This window comes from Lissotriton vulgaris, chromosome 3_1 (genome assembly GCF_964263255.1).
Source record: "Lissotriton vulgaris chromosome 3_1, aLisVul1.2, whole genome shotgun sequence".
Classification (NCBI taxonomy): domain Eukaryota; kingdom Metazoa; phylum Chordata; class Amphibia; order Caudata; family Salamandridae; genus Lissotriton; species Lissotriton vulgaris.
In genome coordinates this window covers 1,802,971,041-1,802,988,841 of record NC_141689.1, presented here as the reverse complement: position 1 = coordinate 1,802,988,841, position 17,801 = coordinate 1,802,971,041, and the positions used below count along the sequence as shown (strand labels likewise).

Sequence of the window (17,801 nt, the reverse complement as noted above, 5' to 3'; positions counted from 1 at the left end):
GCATCAACACATTACTAAATGATGCTGCAAAGAAATGGTACCTAAAATGTTACAGTGTTTTAGCTAAATGGCTTTTTTCCTGCTTTTATTTTTTCATGAACATTTTATTTTGAAAAGAAAAGAATCTTCAATCTTGCTTTCAAGCTTCTGCACTTATATGCATCAAATCAGAGAGCATTCTGGGATCCTCATATTGCTAAACTTTAAAAATGTGTACACATTTTTAGGTCTCGCCTGAGCCAGCCATGCGCTGAACTGCGACATATTTAGTAAGTGGCTTTTAAAAGTGCTGCCGCATACTTTTGCTGGCCTAGCTTTGCGGTTTCGCGCGCAGCCGCCAGCTTTCAGTGCCCGATCAGGTGCCATCTGGCTTTCCTTTATGGCTTCCCTGTGCCGTGAGAACCACTAGCAGGCTCACCTCCTGCTCCGCCTCTCAGTTAACAGCCCCTCTCCCGCAACCGAGCTCGTCACCCGGCCGAGCGGCTTGTTTTAGGTTCTGTGCGATGTTACCACACTAACTGCTTTCTCATTGATGGTAATGGGAACATGTAGTTCTTATTGATGGTTTCTTCTATAGATGGCCGAGTGCTGCCCTAGAACTACACCTATGTGTTGGTGTTTAAATTATACTACAACTGTGCAATGTCTTCTGGCAGCATGCTTTTATAGTTTGGTCGTCTGCTGCCACTCTCCTGATATACCTCCATCAGTTTGTAAAACACTGGTGAAAAGCGTCCTTCCATTGTTTTTTTTTTATTGTTTTTTTAGAGTTTGATATAGTGAGAACTTGACCCGAAGGGATCAGAGGCTATACATGAGCACCATTTGAGTTACAGACGGCAGCATTAGTTTTTTTGTTAGACACTGGAAGATTAAGTAATTCTTCCCAGGATAACAAGATGTTGACCGTCCCTGCCGAAACTCGAACCCGGTTTCCCCAGCTTCGATGTAGAGCGCGCTAGCTGTTAGGCCACATCCTCTCCCTTCCTAATGCGAATACAGTGGCTGCAGCGAGAAAGCTTGTATTGCTGCAGCGCTTTTAGTGTTCTTAGTGTCTCATAGCGTGGCACTGCCTCACATATGGAACACATTGAGCAGTTGAGTAGCTACCAATGCCTGCTCTGTACTCTTGTTGCTTCTCTTGCAACATGCCCCCAGCCCTGCCCCCTGCCCTAGACTAATGACTGAAATTGCCTCAGCCCGAGCACACTTCACCTGTTGTTCATTAACCAGGAGCTCATTGGCGCGCCTCCTCAGACAATATACAAAATATTTGCGTATTTTGCTGTGACTGGAAGTGTACGCGCAGCTTCCCTGCTTGAGAATACGGAGCGTGCTTCCACGTGGTTGGAAGCCACTGCTTTTACAGTGGCTTCACCAGTGACATCCCTGGTGTCAAGCAACTGTTCCCCCCCTCCCCCACCGCTGCGCAGCAGGCCAGCTATCACTGCTGCGTAGTTCTGGTTGTCTGTAAAAGTATGGCGAGCCGGTCAACCACGTGCACCTTTCTTAGTCTGGTAACATTCAAGACCCTCGCTGTATGGGGTCATAGTGTGCCCGAGTTCAGTTTTGTTGACTTGTCTGTTTAACTCTATCGAGGCGTTATAGTGGAGCCCGTACTTTATAACAAAGACAGCACGCAATTGGCCAAAGGTGGGCACATTACTCCGCCCATGGCCTATTGGTGTCGGTTACCCGCACCGCTGATATGTGGTTTCAATTATCGTGCCTAGGCACGGGCGCGGTAATTGAAACCACATGGTTCGCTGTGGCTTGCGCACGCACAACTCCCGGGCTTGTTTGTTTTACATTAGCGATCGCTTTTGCGATCGCTTTCAAAGCCGCTTGTTTTCTTTCCCAGCAGCATTGTCACGGGCCTCTCGTTAAAAATGAAAGGACGCATGGACATATCAGGCGCAGAGCACCACACAGCTTGGAACGGTTATCCCCCACAAAGCCACGTACTGCCCTCGCACCTGCCCATCCAGCACTGGAATCACATATTTCTCCCCACGGCTCCACGCCACCGACCCAGAGAAACGAAACTGAAAGCCAAGGGCTGGTAGCGGTGAGAGGAGCCGGGGAGGGGCAATAGCAGAGTGGGCTTTGGGCTTTGCTTTCCTCCGCCTTCCGACCAAGAAACTCGGTCCATGGCCTAACGTGCGCCCCGCATCCCCGTACTCCAGTGACCACCGCGGCCGGCTCATTCAGCACCAAGGAATCCAGTGTCCAACAATGCACTGAGGCGAGGAGAACGAGTTGCAGGTAGGGAGGCTGTAAAGTCGTGTAGTAAGGATTTGCAGCGTTGTCACTAGTTATATTTGATAAGCCGTGTGGTAATTGGAAAGGAGAAGCTGCTTGCCTCCATCCCTGGCCGCCTGCATTTGACTTTATTATGTAATGCTGATGTGCGCACGTCACATGGACCAAGCGCTGCTGGGATATATTTAGTGTCATATTGTCTCCTTCTGCAAAGGTACAAACGAACAATTTTCAAGACACGTCTGTTAGAATCGAAGAATAAAACATACGCAGGCAACTCGTTCTGTAAACACATATTTACATGAATAATATAGAATTACACACTGGTAGTCCGAAGAGCTATTTTATAGTTATCCCACATCTTGTCTTTGGGAAACCTAAATCTCCCTGGGTTTACAGAATGGAGGCAGGAGCAGTGGTGTACTGGTAGTAAGGTGGGTGAGCGTAATAGTGTTGAGGATCATGCCCAAATATTTTTTTTTTACGGGGAGCACACTGCAGCCAAATAGATTGCTCAGCCGTGATTACGGAGACTCTGCGTCTCTTTGCAGCCATGGCGCTTAGTCAGCAGTGCAGCTTCCCTCGCGCTTTTATTTTTCAAGACATTGTTTTGTTGCATTTTATATAACATTAACTTCACCTGAAGGTTTTGGAGCGCTTTACATAATAAGCACCAGTTAGTTACATCACACAAGGTCACTCATATTTCCTTAAGGTACGGAGAGATTTAGCGATTTGGCCAGATTAACCTAGTAGCTAGTAACGAGAGATCCTCTCCCTTGCCCAACATCTTGAGAAAATGTCAGGCCCACTTTTACTATGTCAGTTCTGCTCTCCGGAGTCCCTAGTCATCCGCCTGTCACCTTTAGAGCACAGTGCGTGACCTGGACTCTGGACTCACCAGAGCACGCGCAGCATTCTGTCTCCGAGTCCACTCACGGCACTTTCATCGCCTTCAGCTGCTGAGCGGCTGGACTGGCGAGGATGCCCTATAACTTAATTAAGTGCGCAGGCAGGGGGTTTCCTACTGACATCGGGGACTCCTGCAGGATTTCCAAGAACTTGAAACGTGGTGAGGTTGTTGTTTAGGACTCTTGTCTTGCCCTTCCCACCCAATTACCCTCCTTCTGTTGCCCATGTTGAATTGGCATTCAAAAAGCGTCCTGACTCGGACAATTCTTGCCATATCATAGAGTTTTCTTTTCTCTACCGGCATGTTGCCTTTAAAGTATGTGGCCGCCATTTTTTTACTGTTTATTTTTGTTACAATCACGGCACCGGTGCTTTCACTTTAAATATCTCAATCTAAAGTGGCAGTGCGGCAATTGCTTCAAAAGTAAAGAAATAGAAAAAAAAAGTTTTTCTATTTGTTTACTTTTAAAGCAATTTCAGCACCCATGCTTTAGCTTAAGATGTTTGAAGCTAAAGTGCGAGTGCCGCAGTTTATTTTTAATGAAATAGATCTGGAATCACTGAAAATTTGAGCTATTGGTGTTAAATTATTATTAGCACCGACAATAGCTCAAACTTTCACTAATGCGAGACCTTTTGCACTGCAAAAGCTTATTTATTGTGCTTGGTAGCTTCTCATTTGCCAAGTTTTCTTTTTCTGTCATTTATATCGTCCCTTAAGACTATCCACCTTTTTAATATCTTTAAGAAACTGTATTGGTTTCACTGTGCAGGAGTACAGGAGCAGTTTTAGCTGTTCAAAGTGGCCCTCGTAAATGTGAAAAATTTGACACATGGTTACATTTAAGTGTGATGTCTAAGCCACTTTACCCCTCGTTGTGCCACAAAAAATATAGTAACCCTTTTCAAAAGGGGGCCCCGGAAAGTGAAAGTTAAATTTGAAATAATGGAGTGGAATGGTGAGTCTGGGAACCCTCTTGTAAACAACAAAATAAAGTATCTGGGAATTGAGTATATCAAAAACATTGAAGGAATAGCTAGTTTAAGCTTCAAGAGAATACACAATGAAATAAGCATTCTCTTAAAGGCTTGGTCGGGCCTTAATCTCTCTTTTCTAGGTAAGTCCAACCTAATAAAAATGACAGTATTGCCGAAATGTACTTCTCTGTTTAACTCACTCCCCCTAGAGTTTAACAAGGTAGAGATCAAGAAGCTGCAAGGGGAGAAATCTGGTTTTATATGGTCCTCAAAAGGAGTAAGGATTAGCTGGAAAAAATTGAGAAGAAGTAAGATGCAAAGTGGCATAGCCAGCCCTGACATATTGGAGTACTATAAAGCCTTCCAGTTCAAAAATATAAGGATCCTGCTAGGCAAAAGTGAAAAGTGGTCTATACACTGGAGAGTTTTAATCGGATCAGGAAAAGATCACTACCTATACCAATTTGGTCATCCCAAATACTTTAAAAAAATCTAACTAAAAATGATAAGATCAGCAGCAAGAACGTGGTATAATATAAGAAATACCCTGGCAATACCTTATTATAGTAAATCTTCCCCAATCTGGGAATCCCCAGGCACACTGGAATGTTTAAAAGACAGCTTAATAAACCCTCTAAAGGAAGCCAACATAAACTTCTGGGGCCAATTGATAAAAGGCAACGAGATCATTGACTGGGGGATCCTAGATAGAGAAACCCAGGGGAAACTATCTAGATTTAAATACTACCAATTAAGCAGCTGGCTTAAAGGAGTATAAGAAGATTTACAAGGAGATGAAATCATCGAACAAAAGCTCTTGAACACAGAACCATTTAAAAAAGAGATATCTTACTGGTATTGGGCTCCGATAAGATCAGGCGAGGAAGATTACAAAGTACTTCAAGAAATCTGGGAAAAATCAATGCCAGACCTCGACATTGCAAACCTTTGGGAATCCTCGAACATCATTGCTAGCAGAGTGGTAAATTCTGCTCCACTTAAAAAAAAAAACACTTGTTCACAATACACAGAGCGTATTGGACCCCAAATAAGTTGTCAAAATTTAAAAACAGTACAGTAAAGAAGTGTCCGAAGTGTGGAACAGAGAAAGTGGACGACTTACATATGTTCAAAGAGTGCCTGATGTTGGATGATGATTGGGATCAGAACGGTAAGACTATTTCTGAGGTACTAAAACAACACATCGAGGTAAGCATTGACTTAATTATATATGGGGCCAGAAATAACCTGCTTAATATTACAATGTCCAAGGGCCAAGAAAATATCCTTTTTTTATTTATACTCTTAGCCCGGTGGGAAATATGTATAAATTAGATAAAACAAACACCTCCATGTCATTCTGAATGGTTAAACTCAATTTTAAGGGTATACAAACTGGATAAACAAGGGAGGCAGAGCAAGAAAAACAAGTTTTGGAGTATTTGGGAAACATCCAATTCGGCACCCAAAAGGGGGTCCAATGATTAAGGCAAAGGCGACATTGATTTCAAGCAGAGTCTTAAACAGAGTAGTCATAATGACTAGCTCCCCCCGACAATCATGTGCTTAGATATGGACAAAAGGGGGCCCCGGAAAGTGAAAGTTAAACCGCGCATGCATAAAACAAGCATTTGCAATGCAATAGGTCTCGCATTAGGAAAGTGTGAGCTATTGGTATTGTAAATGACAATTTTTTTTTAAATATGTGTTGGCTTTGAAAATATATAAATTAATAGCATTGTTATTCACAAAGCCAATAGCTTACACTTTCCTAATGCAAGTCCTATTGGCTATGGCAATGCTTATTGGTAGCAAGCAAGGACAGTGCTGTTGTGGTGCTGAGTGATGATGTGGTGGTGTCCCAGAGTGATGTGGTGGTGTCCCAGAGTGATGTGGTGGTGTCCCAGAGTGATGTGGTGGTGCCCCAGAGTGATGTGGTGGTGCCCCAGAGTGATGTGGTGGTGCCCCAGAGTGATGTTGAGTTCCAGAGTGATGTTGAGTCCCAGAGTGATGTGGTGGAGTCCCAGAGTGATGTGAGTGATGTGGTGGTGTCCCAGAGTGATGTGAGTGATGTGGTGGTGTCCCAGAGTGATGTGAGTGATGTGGTGGTGTCCCAGAGTGATGTGAGTGATGTGGTGGTGTCCCAGAGTGATGTGAGTGATGCAGTGGTGTCCCAGAGTGATGTGGTGGTGTCCCAGAGTGATGTGGTGGTGTCCCAGAGTGATGTGGTGGTGCCCCAGAGTGATGTGGTGGTGCCCCAGAGTGATGTGGTGGTGCCCCAGAGTGATGTGGTGGTGCCCCAGAGTGATGTGGTGGTGCCCCAGAGTGATGTGGTGGTGCCCCAGAGTGATGTGGTGGAGTCCCAGAGTGATGTGGTGGAGTCCCAGAGTGATGTGGTGGAGTCCCAGAGTGATGTGGTGGAGTCCCAGAGTGATGTGGTGGAGTCCCAGAGTGATGTGGTGGAGTCCCCGAGTGATGTGGTGGAGTCCCCGAGTGATGTGGTGGTGTCCCCGAGTGATGTGGTGGTGTCCCCGAGTGATGTGGTGGAGTCCCCGAGTGATGTGGTGGTGTCCCCGAGTGATGTGGTGGTGTCCCCGAGTGATGTGGTGGTGCCCCCGAGTGATGTGGTGGTGTCCCCGAGTGATGTGGTGGTGCCCCCGAGTGATGTGGTGGTGCCCCCGAGTGATGTGGTGGTGCCCCCGAGTGATGTGGTGGTGCCCCCGAGTGATGTGGTGGTGCCCCCGAGTGATGTGGTGGTGCCCCCGAGTGATGTGGTGGTCCCCCTGAGTGATGTGGTGGTGCCCCTGAGTGATGTGGTGCAGCAGCACAGAGACTGAAGCTAAGAACACGCAGGGTTGAGTGCTACAAAGCGTGTTCAGTTTATCAAAGCACAGAATGATGGAGCCAGGAAAAAGCAAGGGGAAACACAGGGAGAGTGTCTAATGATAGAGGCAGCGAGGGCTGGGGCTTGGACAGCAATCAAGTATGGGGTCGAGAAGGCACTGAATGGGAGAACACGGAAAACAGCCAGGGCCAAGGAAGGAAGATGCAAGCACACGGGAGAGCAGGCGGATGGGGCTTGGACAGCAATCAAGTACAGGGTCGAGAAGGCACTGAATGAGAGAACACGGAAAACACCCAGGGCCAAGGAAGGAAGATGCAAGCACACGGGACAGTAGACGGAGACAAGCTCTCAGCATTGCTGTGGCGGTGGGGCCCGGGAGCGCATTCCTTTGAAGTCTGATGCGGGGGGCGGGGAAGCGGCAGCCTTTGAAGTCTGATGGGGGGGGGGTTGCGGGGGAGAGGCAGCCTTTGAAATCTGATGCGAGGCACAGACAAATGGTGGTGTGTGAGGTGGCTGGTGGTGTGTGACGTGGCTGGGGTTGTGCGCGTGCATAGATCACATGAACTGTGTCTAATCCGCCGTTTTGGTAGACTGTTCTTTTCCCCTTACTATAATCTCGCCGGGGCAATGCGCAAGCGCCTTGGCTCAGGCGAGACCTATAAAAATCAAAGGGGCACACCCAATTGTCTTATACCAGAAATGCCACCTAGCTACTTTCACATATGCAACATTCTCCAACTGTAGATATTCTACAGAGGGAGATGTCTACCAGTGTATATTCCCTTGACTGACCCACAATAGGAGGGACAGGTGTCTCTCTACACACTAGTTAGATACAGTGACATAATTCTGTGCGATCTTCAATAAATAGGTGGTTGCCAGTTGAGGAAATCAGTTTTTTTTTGCTCCAGAAACTAATTGTAATCTTTGTAAACACTGTTCTGCTGTACGAATTTCCTGATTTTAATGCGCTCTGATACCCCCGGGCCTAGCCAGCGCTAGCGTTCAGCGGAGCCCGAGAACCATTGGCCGTTGCCCGGTGGAGCTGTCCTATGCAGCTTTAGAGGAGTCTGGCTTTGCTTCATACCCTAGGCCATCACCTACCCAGCTGGACTTCGGACATTGTTTCAAACGGTTCCTCACAGCTTTATCTATCTTTCACATTGACTGCTTTAAATGCTTTATTCCTCCTGATCTGGCCTGGTCTGGTCTGCCTTACTCCATCTACTTTTCTTTACCCCCATTTTTCCTCTCCACCTCTTCCTTCCATTCCCCTTAAGACGTTAGTCTTGGCTACGCAACATGCTAATAACTTTTTTTTATGTATTCTCATGTCTTTCTCCTATGCCTATACTTGTAACTGTAACTGATGTGACCGGTCACACTGATCCTCATGTAAAGCGCTCAGATACCTCTGGGTCTAGCCAGTGCTATATATAACTTTTCAAATAAATAAAAAAAAAAATATGACTCCCATAACTTTCAACTATTTCTGGGATGGAAAGCAAACACTAAAGTGTCTTCCTCAGCCTGCAACTTGCTGTTTTCTTCACTGTGCTCCGAAGTTTTTAAGAGGGAGATGGTGGGTGAAGACATCCAATTAATGTTTTGTATTTCATTTCAGCTCTTCTTTTAATGCCAGGCAGTGTCTTTTTTGCTATGATCTACAGTGGAAATTGAGACCACAACTTACATACTTAACCCTTGATAAACTTGAAAATGCCTTCATCTTTCAGGCCGTTAAGGGCGAAATACATGTTGGCTGAACAGTCCAAGCATCTTGTGAACTTTCTGTCAAAAAGTGTATCTCTTTGAGGCTATACCTTTGAGAAAACCTTGCTAAAGAAAGACTAAACAAAATCATAATAGAATTTATCAAATTCAAGGTTGTCCTACAAATGTATGTTTTTTTTTGCATTGGAGCCCCAGTGTCAATGCTCATGGTTTTATGTAACAGCTTAACATAATACAGGAAGTGGGTCTAAAACATGCACTCGATTGCTCACTCACAGCATTAATCATTTGAATTATAATCTGCTATTTTCTGCAGAATATAGAAAGCAGGGCCCTAACTACATTTTTCCTACAAATTAGAGAATAACCTTCAATGGAAAGGTGTTACTTAAGGCCAGAGTGGGCATTCTTTGCTCTTTGAGGTGTTTAACAGACATTGATGGACAGCCCAACAAAACTGATCATCACTACACCGTCAGACAGGAACACCAACTCAACACAGAGTACTGACTAAAACACTAAACAAATCAGAAATAAAAACACTCATATTAAAATCTAAATAAAAGCACACAAAAAAGTCTAAAGTAAATGATGTACCTTATTTCTGACCTAAACGGGAACACTAATTGATGTGGTTTTTCTATGTGAAAAACTCTGGTGAGGATTGCTAAGGAACACTTGCTGTGTAAGGCCACAGTTATGTATGCTCAATATGATATACTTAAAAGTTTGGCAAAAAACTATTTCTGAATTAATAAATGTAAAGTGCTTCTGAACTGGATTTTCAGGTGCCTACAGGGAAATAAGACATCACACAGCTACCATACTTTGAGCGATACGAGCTCTGCTTCCTATGTGTTGGGTGTATGGAGAACACATACCCAAGTACACAAACCTTCCTAGGTGAATCCCCCTGGGAAGAAAATGTCTATTACTGGCTGAAAGGTTGGGTGGGCGATGCATGGCCTGTATGACTTCCACTTTTACTGGCATAGGCCCACCCAGGAATGCACAGTAGTTTTTGTCTCACAGGTAGAAATAAAGAAAAGTAGAAGGAGGTTACAGAGATATTATTTGCGCAAATGCAAAAGCAGGCGAAGGGAGACTAGTGCCACATTTGCTTCAAGAAGCAATATTAAATTAGTTGCTTTTGGTCTGTTTTGAGATCTTTGTTTTCATTAAATATTATTTTGATTATTATTTTTTTTTTTACTAGAATCCATGTAATGTTGCCCAGATAAAACTAAACTCAACATGATATTACTAATATTCTCCTCTAGATGGGGTGTTCCTATCTCTTCTTTTGTGAGGCACATAATGCTCTCTTTCAGGAATCTGGAGCAGAAAGACTATGCTAAGAGGTGAACACTAAATCAGAAGGGGAAATGCTGCTGGTGTGTGGCACAACATATGGAGCATGCTCAGCTTCATCATGCAACTGCAGAGTGAAAACCAAAAAAATACTTTAACAGGGGATATATTCCTCCCTCTCAACAGGAAAGGGCCTACTGACACCCAAACTGGACTGGCTTAAACACCCAAGCAAATGTATTGGAGCTGTACTACAAAATAGGGGCCCTAGAATCAAAAACTGTGAGTGTCAAAAAGACTAACCCTTGTGGGTAGGCCTCCAGGGAGAGAACATCAGCAGTGACTTATCTAATTACTGGAAGCTCGCTCAGTAAATACTCTTCAAAAGGAAAAAACAGTAGTTAAAGATTGGAGACTTTGGTGACTATGGAATGTCATGATCTATGCTCAGCTGTTACCCATAGCAAGCTCAGAATTGGAGAAAGGGCCAGTGGTTCAATTGTAGGATGTAAAGGCTTCAATGCAGAGACTTACTTTCAATTCTTTCTTGAAAATTGACAGATTTGGAAGACTTGTATAATCTGAAATAGAGTTCCATAGTTATGTGCCTAGCAGTCTGACAGACCTTAATTTGCGAAACTTGCTGTTAAATCTAGCCTGTGCAATCAGTTTAGTCTCACTGAGTCCCAGGCTGCAAGCGGGTGAATGGCATGGAACCTGATGGTACTTATGAGGAATGTCCTCAGGAGAACTGAAGACTGTGCCACTGGAAGCCATTTAAGTCTTGGAGGGGCGGTGGGACATGAGTTGATCTAATTACTTTGAAGACTGTTTGCCTCTTGATTTTTCTTTGGGAATCTGGTGAAACAATGCTGCAGAAGTAGTCTCTGGATAACACAGAGGCCCTACTTAGTTCAATGCAGTGAGGTAGCCGTAAACCCAAAACAATACTACAGGCCAAAACCCACACAGAAATGTTGACAGGCATACGAAATGTGGAAACATTTTCATGAAAAATCTTAGTAAACTATCATCAATAGGTGGCAACAGATATGCTAAAGTTAGATGGTGTCAAAATTCACACAATATACATTTATCTAAGAGATGAACACCTAGACTCAACATTCAAATCGTCAGGATAGTTCAACAGTTGGTGCCATAGAAGGACTACACGCAGAGACCTAGACATATGAAATATGTTAAATTTATATTAACTATAGTCACTTCTTCCAATCAGAGATCACTAATATTGGTTATAATTAGAATGGGAGACTTTAGTGGGATTTCCCGGACAACTCCATCACAACAATCTTCCACTTAAGATAGCACAAAAACAGGTAAAGTAATAATATCAACATTTCAGGCACACAACATTTGAAAGATTTTACAGACATTTAGATCCCAATGACATTAAGCCTCTGTGATTTGTTAAATAGGATGCATTAATAAAACGTGTTGAAGACAGAAAACTGCCAGTTAATTAGGCCACCTTACCTTAATAACTTCCAGTATTGGTTCATAGAGGTCAGGGAATCCAGAATAATGATATATCATACAGTGCATCAACTCTGTAAACTGCAATAAAAAGGTCATGCTGGAAGGCAGTCCATCGCACTTCAAAGACTGGACTAGATGAACTACATGTGGGACCACCTAAGAATGACAAAGATGGCCGAGGATCAAAAGACCTTCCTTTTTCAAAGAAATTACAAAACAGCACTTTCTTGCATTAAAGAAACTGGCACCAGTTCTTAATGGGGCCTTCCAAAGGGAAACAGTCCCCTCCGTAGACATTATCTTGTCAATGAAAATTGTAAACTATTAAGAGCGACAGGGAAAGTATCTGTTTGGAGAAATTCACTCAATGACTGGAAATAAAATCACAATGGAAATATGGTTATTAATTCAGCATATTTAGAATTGAATAAACAGGGTGGCCACAAATTGATCTACCCCAACACTCCAAAGAAGCCACAATTTGCAATACCTCTAAATGGTAACGCAAAAGGGTTACGTTTAGTTCATCATTATTATACCTTCGATGAGCGCCAATGCATATGACCATTCCAGAATTAATAACTTGATAGATCTGAATGATCTTATAAGAAACGTAAGTATAATGTGCATTCAGAAGAGTACGAAGGTACATAGTTAATGGTCAAGAATGAAGGAAAAGTTACTTGATAGGAATCCTGGTTTCCCTTCATCTATAATTTATTTGTAAGTATTATAAAGCATTCTCCCATCTGTGATGTCTTGAAGCACACCTGAAGCTTATATTTCCTTTTCTATATTAAATAAAAAACTAGTTAGAATTTAATTTTGTCACAAACAACACATTAGGCAGAGTATATAATCTCAAATTCCCATTTAAAACGGAAAACGACATGGTGCAGGTGGGCAGTACAACTATTGGAAAATGATGATACTGCCTGATTAAGGTTTAGAATGAGGTTCAGTGTTAAATAAGATGGCTCATTGTGACGGAATGGGGAGAGCAGGGATTTAAATTACAAATTTCCGCCAACAATTCGGGATCTGCTTATGAATTCCAAGGAAATACCCAAGATGGTGAACTAGGACTAAAAGTAAGTAACTTGACCATCATGGACATTCTTTGATACTCAAACATTAGAATAGCATGCCTATCCTTGCCCTGAGGAGGCCAAGCCTGAATAGGGAAAAGGTAACCTAAGTGAAAATCGGTTTAGCAAATAAGTTGTGAAAAGTGGGACAATCTACCACAGTTTTAGCACTGCAGTCAGAAACTATTCAAGAATGCTTGACAAATGGGTGACATTATCTTCAAGTCACAGCTCTACAATTCCCATCAGAACTATTTATATACGTGTGTGCATATATCATAAACATGCGGACAAAGCAACTAAGTAACGTAAAGAGAGACCTTAACCTAGAGAAAGTGAGTACATAAGAATAGGGATACTGGAGGATAAGGGAATACTATGCACAAGGGCAGAGATAGGAGAATACAACTCTACAAGTGGCCTGACTAGGATTAACAGCTTGACAATACCATAACTGTGTGTACTGGTCCTTAAGGTAAAATAGGGTTACCCACTCAATCCAGCTCCTCCTGCGGTGCTGGAGCGGAGGCCATCCTACCCAGTTTATGTGATCTAACTAATCAGTTGTTCAACGTAGGCCAACTTCCTTGGAAATGGAAGCATGCAACAGTGGTGCCTCTGTTGAAAATCACAATCTGGATGCAAACCAGAAAACCTTAGGCCTAGCTCTCTGCTACATTTCTTTTCGAAGGTGGCAGAAAAACATGTAAATCAACAGTTGCTTAACTATATTACAACCAAGGACCTACTACATGAAACCAGTGAGGGTTCCGCCCCCGTTTAGCAAGGAATCTGCACTTTTGCTTGCGTCTGAATCTCTAAGACTCATAGCGGATGAAGGCAAAACCACAGTAGTGATCATGCTGGACCTAAGTGCTGCCTTCGAAGCAGTGTTCCACAACCTTTTAGTTAAACCGCTGTGGTCATACAGGATCACAGGCCTTGCCCTAAAATGGCTGGTCAGCTTCCTTCAGAACCGCACTTATCAGGCTGTTCAACAGACCTGTTTCTCAGAGGTGGTTAGGCTCAAGCAGGTGAGGATACACAGGGCTCAATGTTTTAACTTGGTATGCTGCCCCAAGCTGATGGGTTGAGATACATGGTGTAAAAATTGTGTCATACGCTACGACACCTAACTTATTATTATCCTGTCTCAGGACAGTGAGATCCAGTGGCTGACTTTCGCTCCATTCTGGCAAGCCCAGCAGAGTGGATAACCAGAGCAACCTAAGACTGGATGCAGGGAAAACTGAGATATTGTGGGGAAACAGCCATCCATCTGGACCTCAGCATGGTGGCCGGAGGTCTTTGGATCAGTGCCAACCACTAAAGCAAAAATAAAGAATCTGGGACCATGGTATAACTGCAATCTCAAGTTAGACAACCAGATATCCAAGATAGCAGGGGAGTGTTTCGGTATACTGAAAATGCTATGCACTGACGTAGTACAGACGGGTCGCCGCCTGCCCGAGGAAAACACAGAGCGGCTTCAAAGCAACTGCTAAGTTTTTCTCATGAATGCCCTGGGGCAGCGCATTCATCACAATAGGGGGCATTTTCCCTTCATAATAGAGCACATTTCCCTTCACTGCGCAGGACGCACCTTTTAAAAGGCACGCCCAGCCCAATGAAGAAAAATGCACCGCATTTATGATATGGCCCTTGATCTCTAGATTGGACTACTGCAATGTTCTCTACCTGGGTGTCACTCATAATAAATTTCAAATTAACTCTTTATTACACTGAAACCATGCATGTGATTCCTGTGAAATTAGTGGCTAGCTGTTGGTTACAATTCACTCAATGCAACAGCTGATGATAAAACTTTCTTCCACCAGAAATGCTCCAAATAGGCATACCTCAGTCCTAGTACGATCTGTAGGCCTATTTGATATTGATGTGCACCTACTTCCAGTATTCAGCCAGGTGTGGGAAATCACAGGTCAGGTGTAGTTCAGTAGACTGTGCGCCTCCATTTAGGACAATCTGCAAGTTTCAGTGGAGCACGGGGAGGTGACGCATGTCCTGCGTACGAAGTTAAACTGAATGAGTGTAAATCTAGCATTGCTTGTGGTGGTCTGTATGAGCACCTGCGTTACTCTCCAATCTTTGTCTGTAAAGCATGTGACACAATCTGCTTCTCCTTTTTGTCTCGCTTTGACAATGGGATTTAATTTATCATCGCAGAAAGCCAGGTACAAACTTGTGATCCGCCCCAGTGTTATCTGTATGTATGGTAGGTGGGTGTTCTGGTGCTCATCCCATGTGGCCTTTACAAGCTTTGCAAGGAGTGGTCACTGCGCGTAATCTTGCATGCAATGGCTACTAATGGAATCTCACCTGAAGAGGGTGACTGATAACTTCGGTAAGTAGCTTGGTATCATTGTCATTACCCATTAGAAGCACTTATTAAAGAAAAGGTTAGAGCTCTGCTTTAGACAATTTCATGGCTAGAATGTTGCCTAATATTTTATTGCCAGTGTTGAGTAGAGACAGAGGTCTAGATGGCTAACTATCCTTGGGATATTTTCCGGGTGTTACAAGTAGAATAATAGTGGCTTCATGTAGTGACCTAAGCAGCTCGTCCCATTCCATAGTTTCCTGGTACATCTGTAATAATCACCATGCCAGCATCCCAGTGTTAACCTGGTAATACTCTGCTGGCCAGCATCCCCGTCTAAGCCTGTACCACTCTGCAAAAAAACTGTCTAGTTCTGGGGCACTGGAAGTGTTTAACAAATTTATAGCCACCTTTACCTCTTCTATAGTGATGTTGACGTCTAAGGATTCACTCTCTGTTCTAGCGTTAGTTTCTTAATGCTTTCTTCTGACAGTGGGGCATACACGTCTACACCTAATCCATTCCTATGGCTTGTATATAGAGTATGTTAATGCTCAAAGAAAACCCTATTTATGTTATCCTGTGTATTCACTATGTGACCTGCCTCATTTGTAACTGCTGTGATACTAACTGGTGCGGTTTCACTTTTTAATAATCAGGACAGCTTCCTGTCCACCCTGTCTCCTACCCTGTGTAAGCCTGTTCTATACTGTGTGCTAAAAAAAGTCTATTTTTCAGTAAGTTTCCCTAAAATGTCTGTTTGAGGTAGTAGCCAGGGGTGAAGTGCTTGCAAATAAGCCAGCTCTTATTCCCTGGTGTTTATGTCTGCGTACAGTTGTTTCATTCAGGCCAAGATGGCCACTGTCATCCCCCACTGGATCACTAACTTCAATGGGCACCATTCAAAGCCTCTACTGCTACCGTACCGTCATTGAGTTTGAAAAATTGTACTCTATGTTCCAATGGAGACTGGCAGAATATTGTGTTTTGTGAAGCTGTAGCAGGCAATCACCAGAGAGGTATACTTTGTCTGATTGGATGACCAGAGTAGCTAAATGTCAATGGGGAGTGATCAAACACCACCCTAGCCAAACATGACATGCCTGAAACCAACTGTGCATTCTTTTCGTCGGTTAACTTAAAATGCGGCCTGGAATACATGTGGTGTGTCAGCTAATGGTGAGAGTACTCCCTTCTTTGGGGGTTTTGTACTCTACGTACATCCAGTGAGTCACGGACACCCATTGCTTACATCCATGATCCCTCATTTTAGCTTTGTAACAGGGGAATGTGGCATTCTGCCTACCATGCTATCTAGTATACAATTAAAATCACCCAACCTCACTTTATGATAGTATTGTTATAAATGTTCAGTGCATGTATCCAATGAAAGCCAGGATTTTTCCATTGCATTTGCCAGACATTATCACATATTCCCACTTTTTGCCTGCTACCACTGTATCTATCTGGAACGTCGTTCGGGGGCGGGGTGGGGGATGAGACTACCCAGATACTCACTCCCCTAGCGTGGGTGTTATAGCTGCCATGCTAAAGTTTTCTCCTCCACTTAAGTTGAGGTTTATCTGCTGCAGTAGAGAGTAAGTGTGTTTCTTGGAATCAAGCAATTAGCACTCCCCACTTCCTTAGGCATGCACCCACCCTGGCTTTCTTATTACAATTGTTTAAACCCTGAACATTCCAGGTGACCAAAGTGACTGTCTGCCACTGTGTAGAGAGTAGATTGGCACTTCTGCTAAGCTCATTCTGCATCCCGCCGCAACTCAAGGGTTGTATCAGCATTATGTATTCACCATTCAGACTCAAACTTCAGGAACCCAAAGAGCAAACCAGTAAGTATCTCGGCTGCTATAAAGCCACCCATTCATGTATTTGGAGGCTGCCACAGTAATCAAGACCTACTCGTCACATGCTGCTCAAGAAACTGTTTCCGACCCAATTTGTCAAAAACCGTGCTAACAAAACATTAAATTAACGATCCATGCTTCCCTGACCCAGTACAGGTGGCAGTTGACCTCTGCATGGTCTCCATCAGGGTGCACCCTACTGCTATGTAGAACAGGGCATGCTACTGTTGCAACTAACCAGCACAGCTTTGACAGCCTTTATAGAGGTATGGGTTACTCAACTACAGCAGTTTTGTGATATTCATCACTATATGTTTGTTTGTTGCTCTGCCGCTGATGTAGCCCGACTTCTCCTACTCGGACATTCAGCTGTCCTTTTTGCTCTTTAGGAGCACAGTCTCTTGACAGATTTTGCAACCAGTTGTTTGAGTCATTCCCATCTAGAACTACCTGGGATCTGCAATCAACAACCGAATTAATTTTGATAACTTTTTTTTGTTTTCAATACTTCACCCCCATTCACATGATGATCGGCTCAATTTACTGATTTAAACATTCCAAAATTATCCTCTATAACTCCCTCATTTCTCCACACTGAAGCTTTTTCTCACCTTCTCACCAATTAGTGCAACAACTGAGGATTTCGCACTCCCCTTACCCTACCACTTAAGTACTAGGGACCCTTTTGGGTCTTTTCATACCTCCTTGGTTCCAGCCCCTTGGAATGCCCTCGCTTTGTACTCCTTTGTAAGTTCACCTGTTTGCAGCTTCTCTCCCAGTGCTTCTATTTCTTTTAGAATTCTTCTTAACTTGTTTCTATTCAGTCTCTCTCTTTACAGGGGTCCCATTTGAGTGTGTTTTTTTTCAGTTTTGCTGTTTTGATAAGGACCCTTGAATGACTAATGAAGTACAATGTTGTTGATTTAAATGACAATAAGTCTAGGAAATTCATGTCTTGATTAGACACC

At 43.6% G+C, this 17,801-nt stretch overlaps 1 protein-coding gene across 1 annotated transcript in view; it reads right to left on the bottom strand.

Annotated features, from left to right (window-relative positions):
* Positions 1 to 17,801, bottom strand: part of USP38 (ubiquitin specific peptidase 38) — a 181,781-nt gene that overhangs the window by 121,824 nt on the left and 42,156 nt on the right. The window contains exon 6 of the mRNA XM_086962233.1: positions 11,537 to 11,695. Coding sequence (XP_086818359.1) covers positions 11,537 to 11,695 — 159 coding nt within the window. The remainder of the gene's footprint in view (positions 1 to 11,536; positions 11,696 to 17,801) is intronic.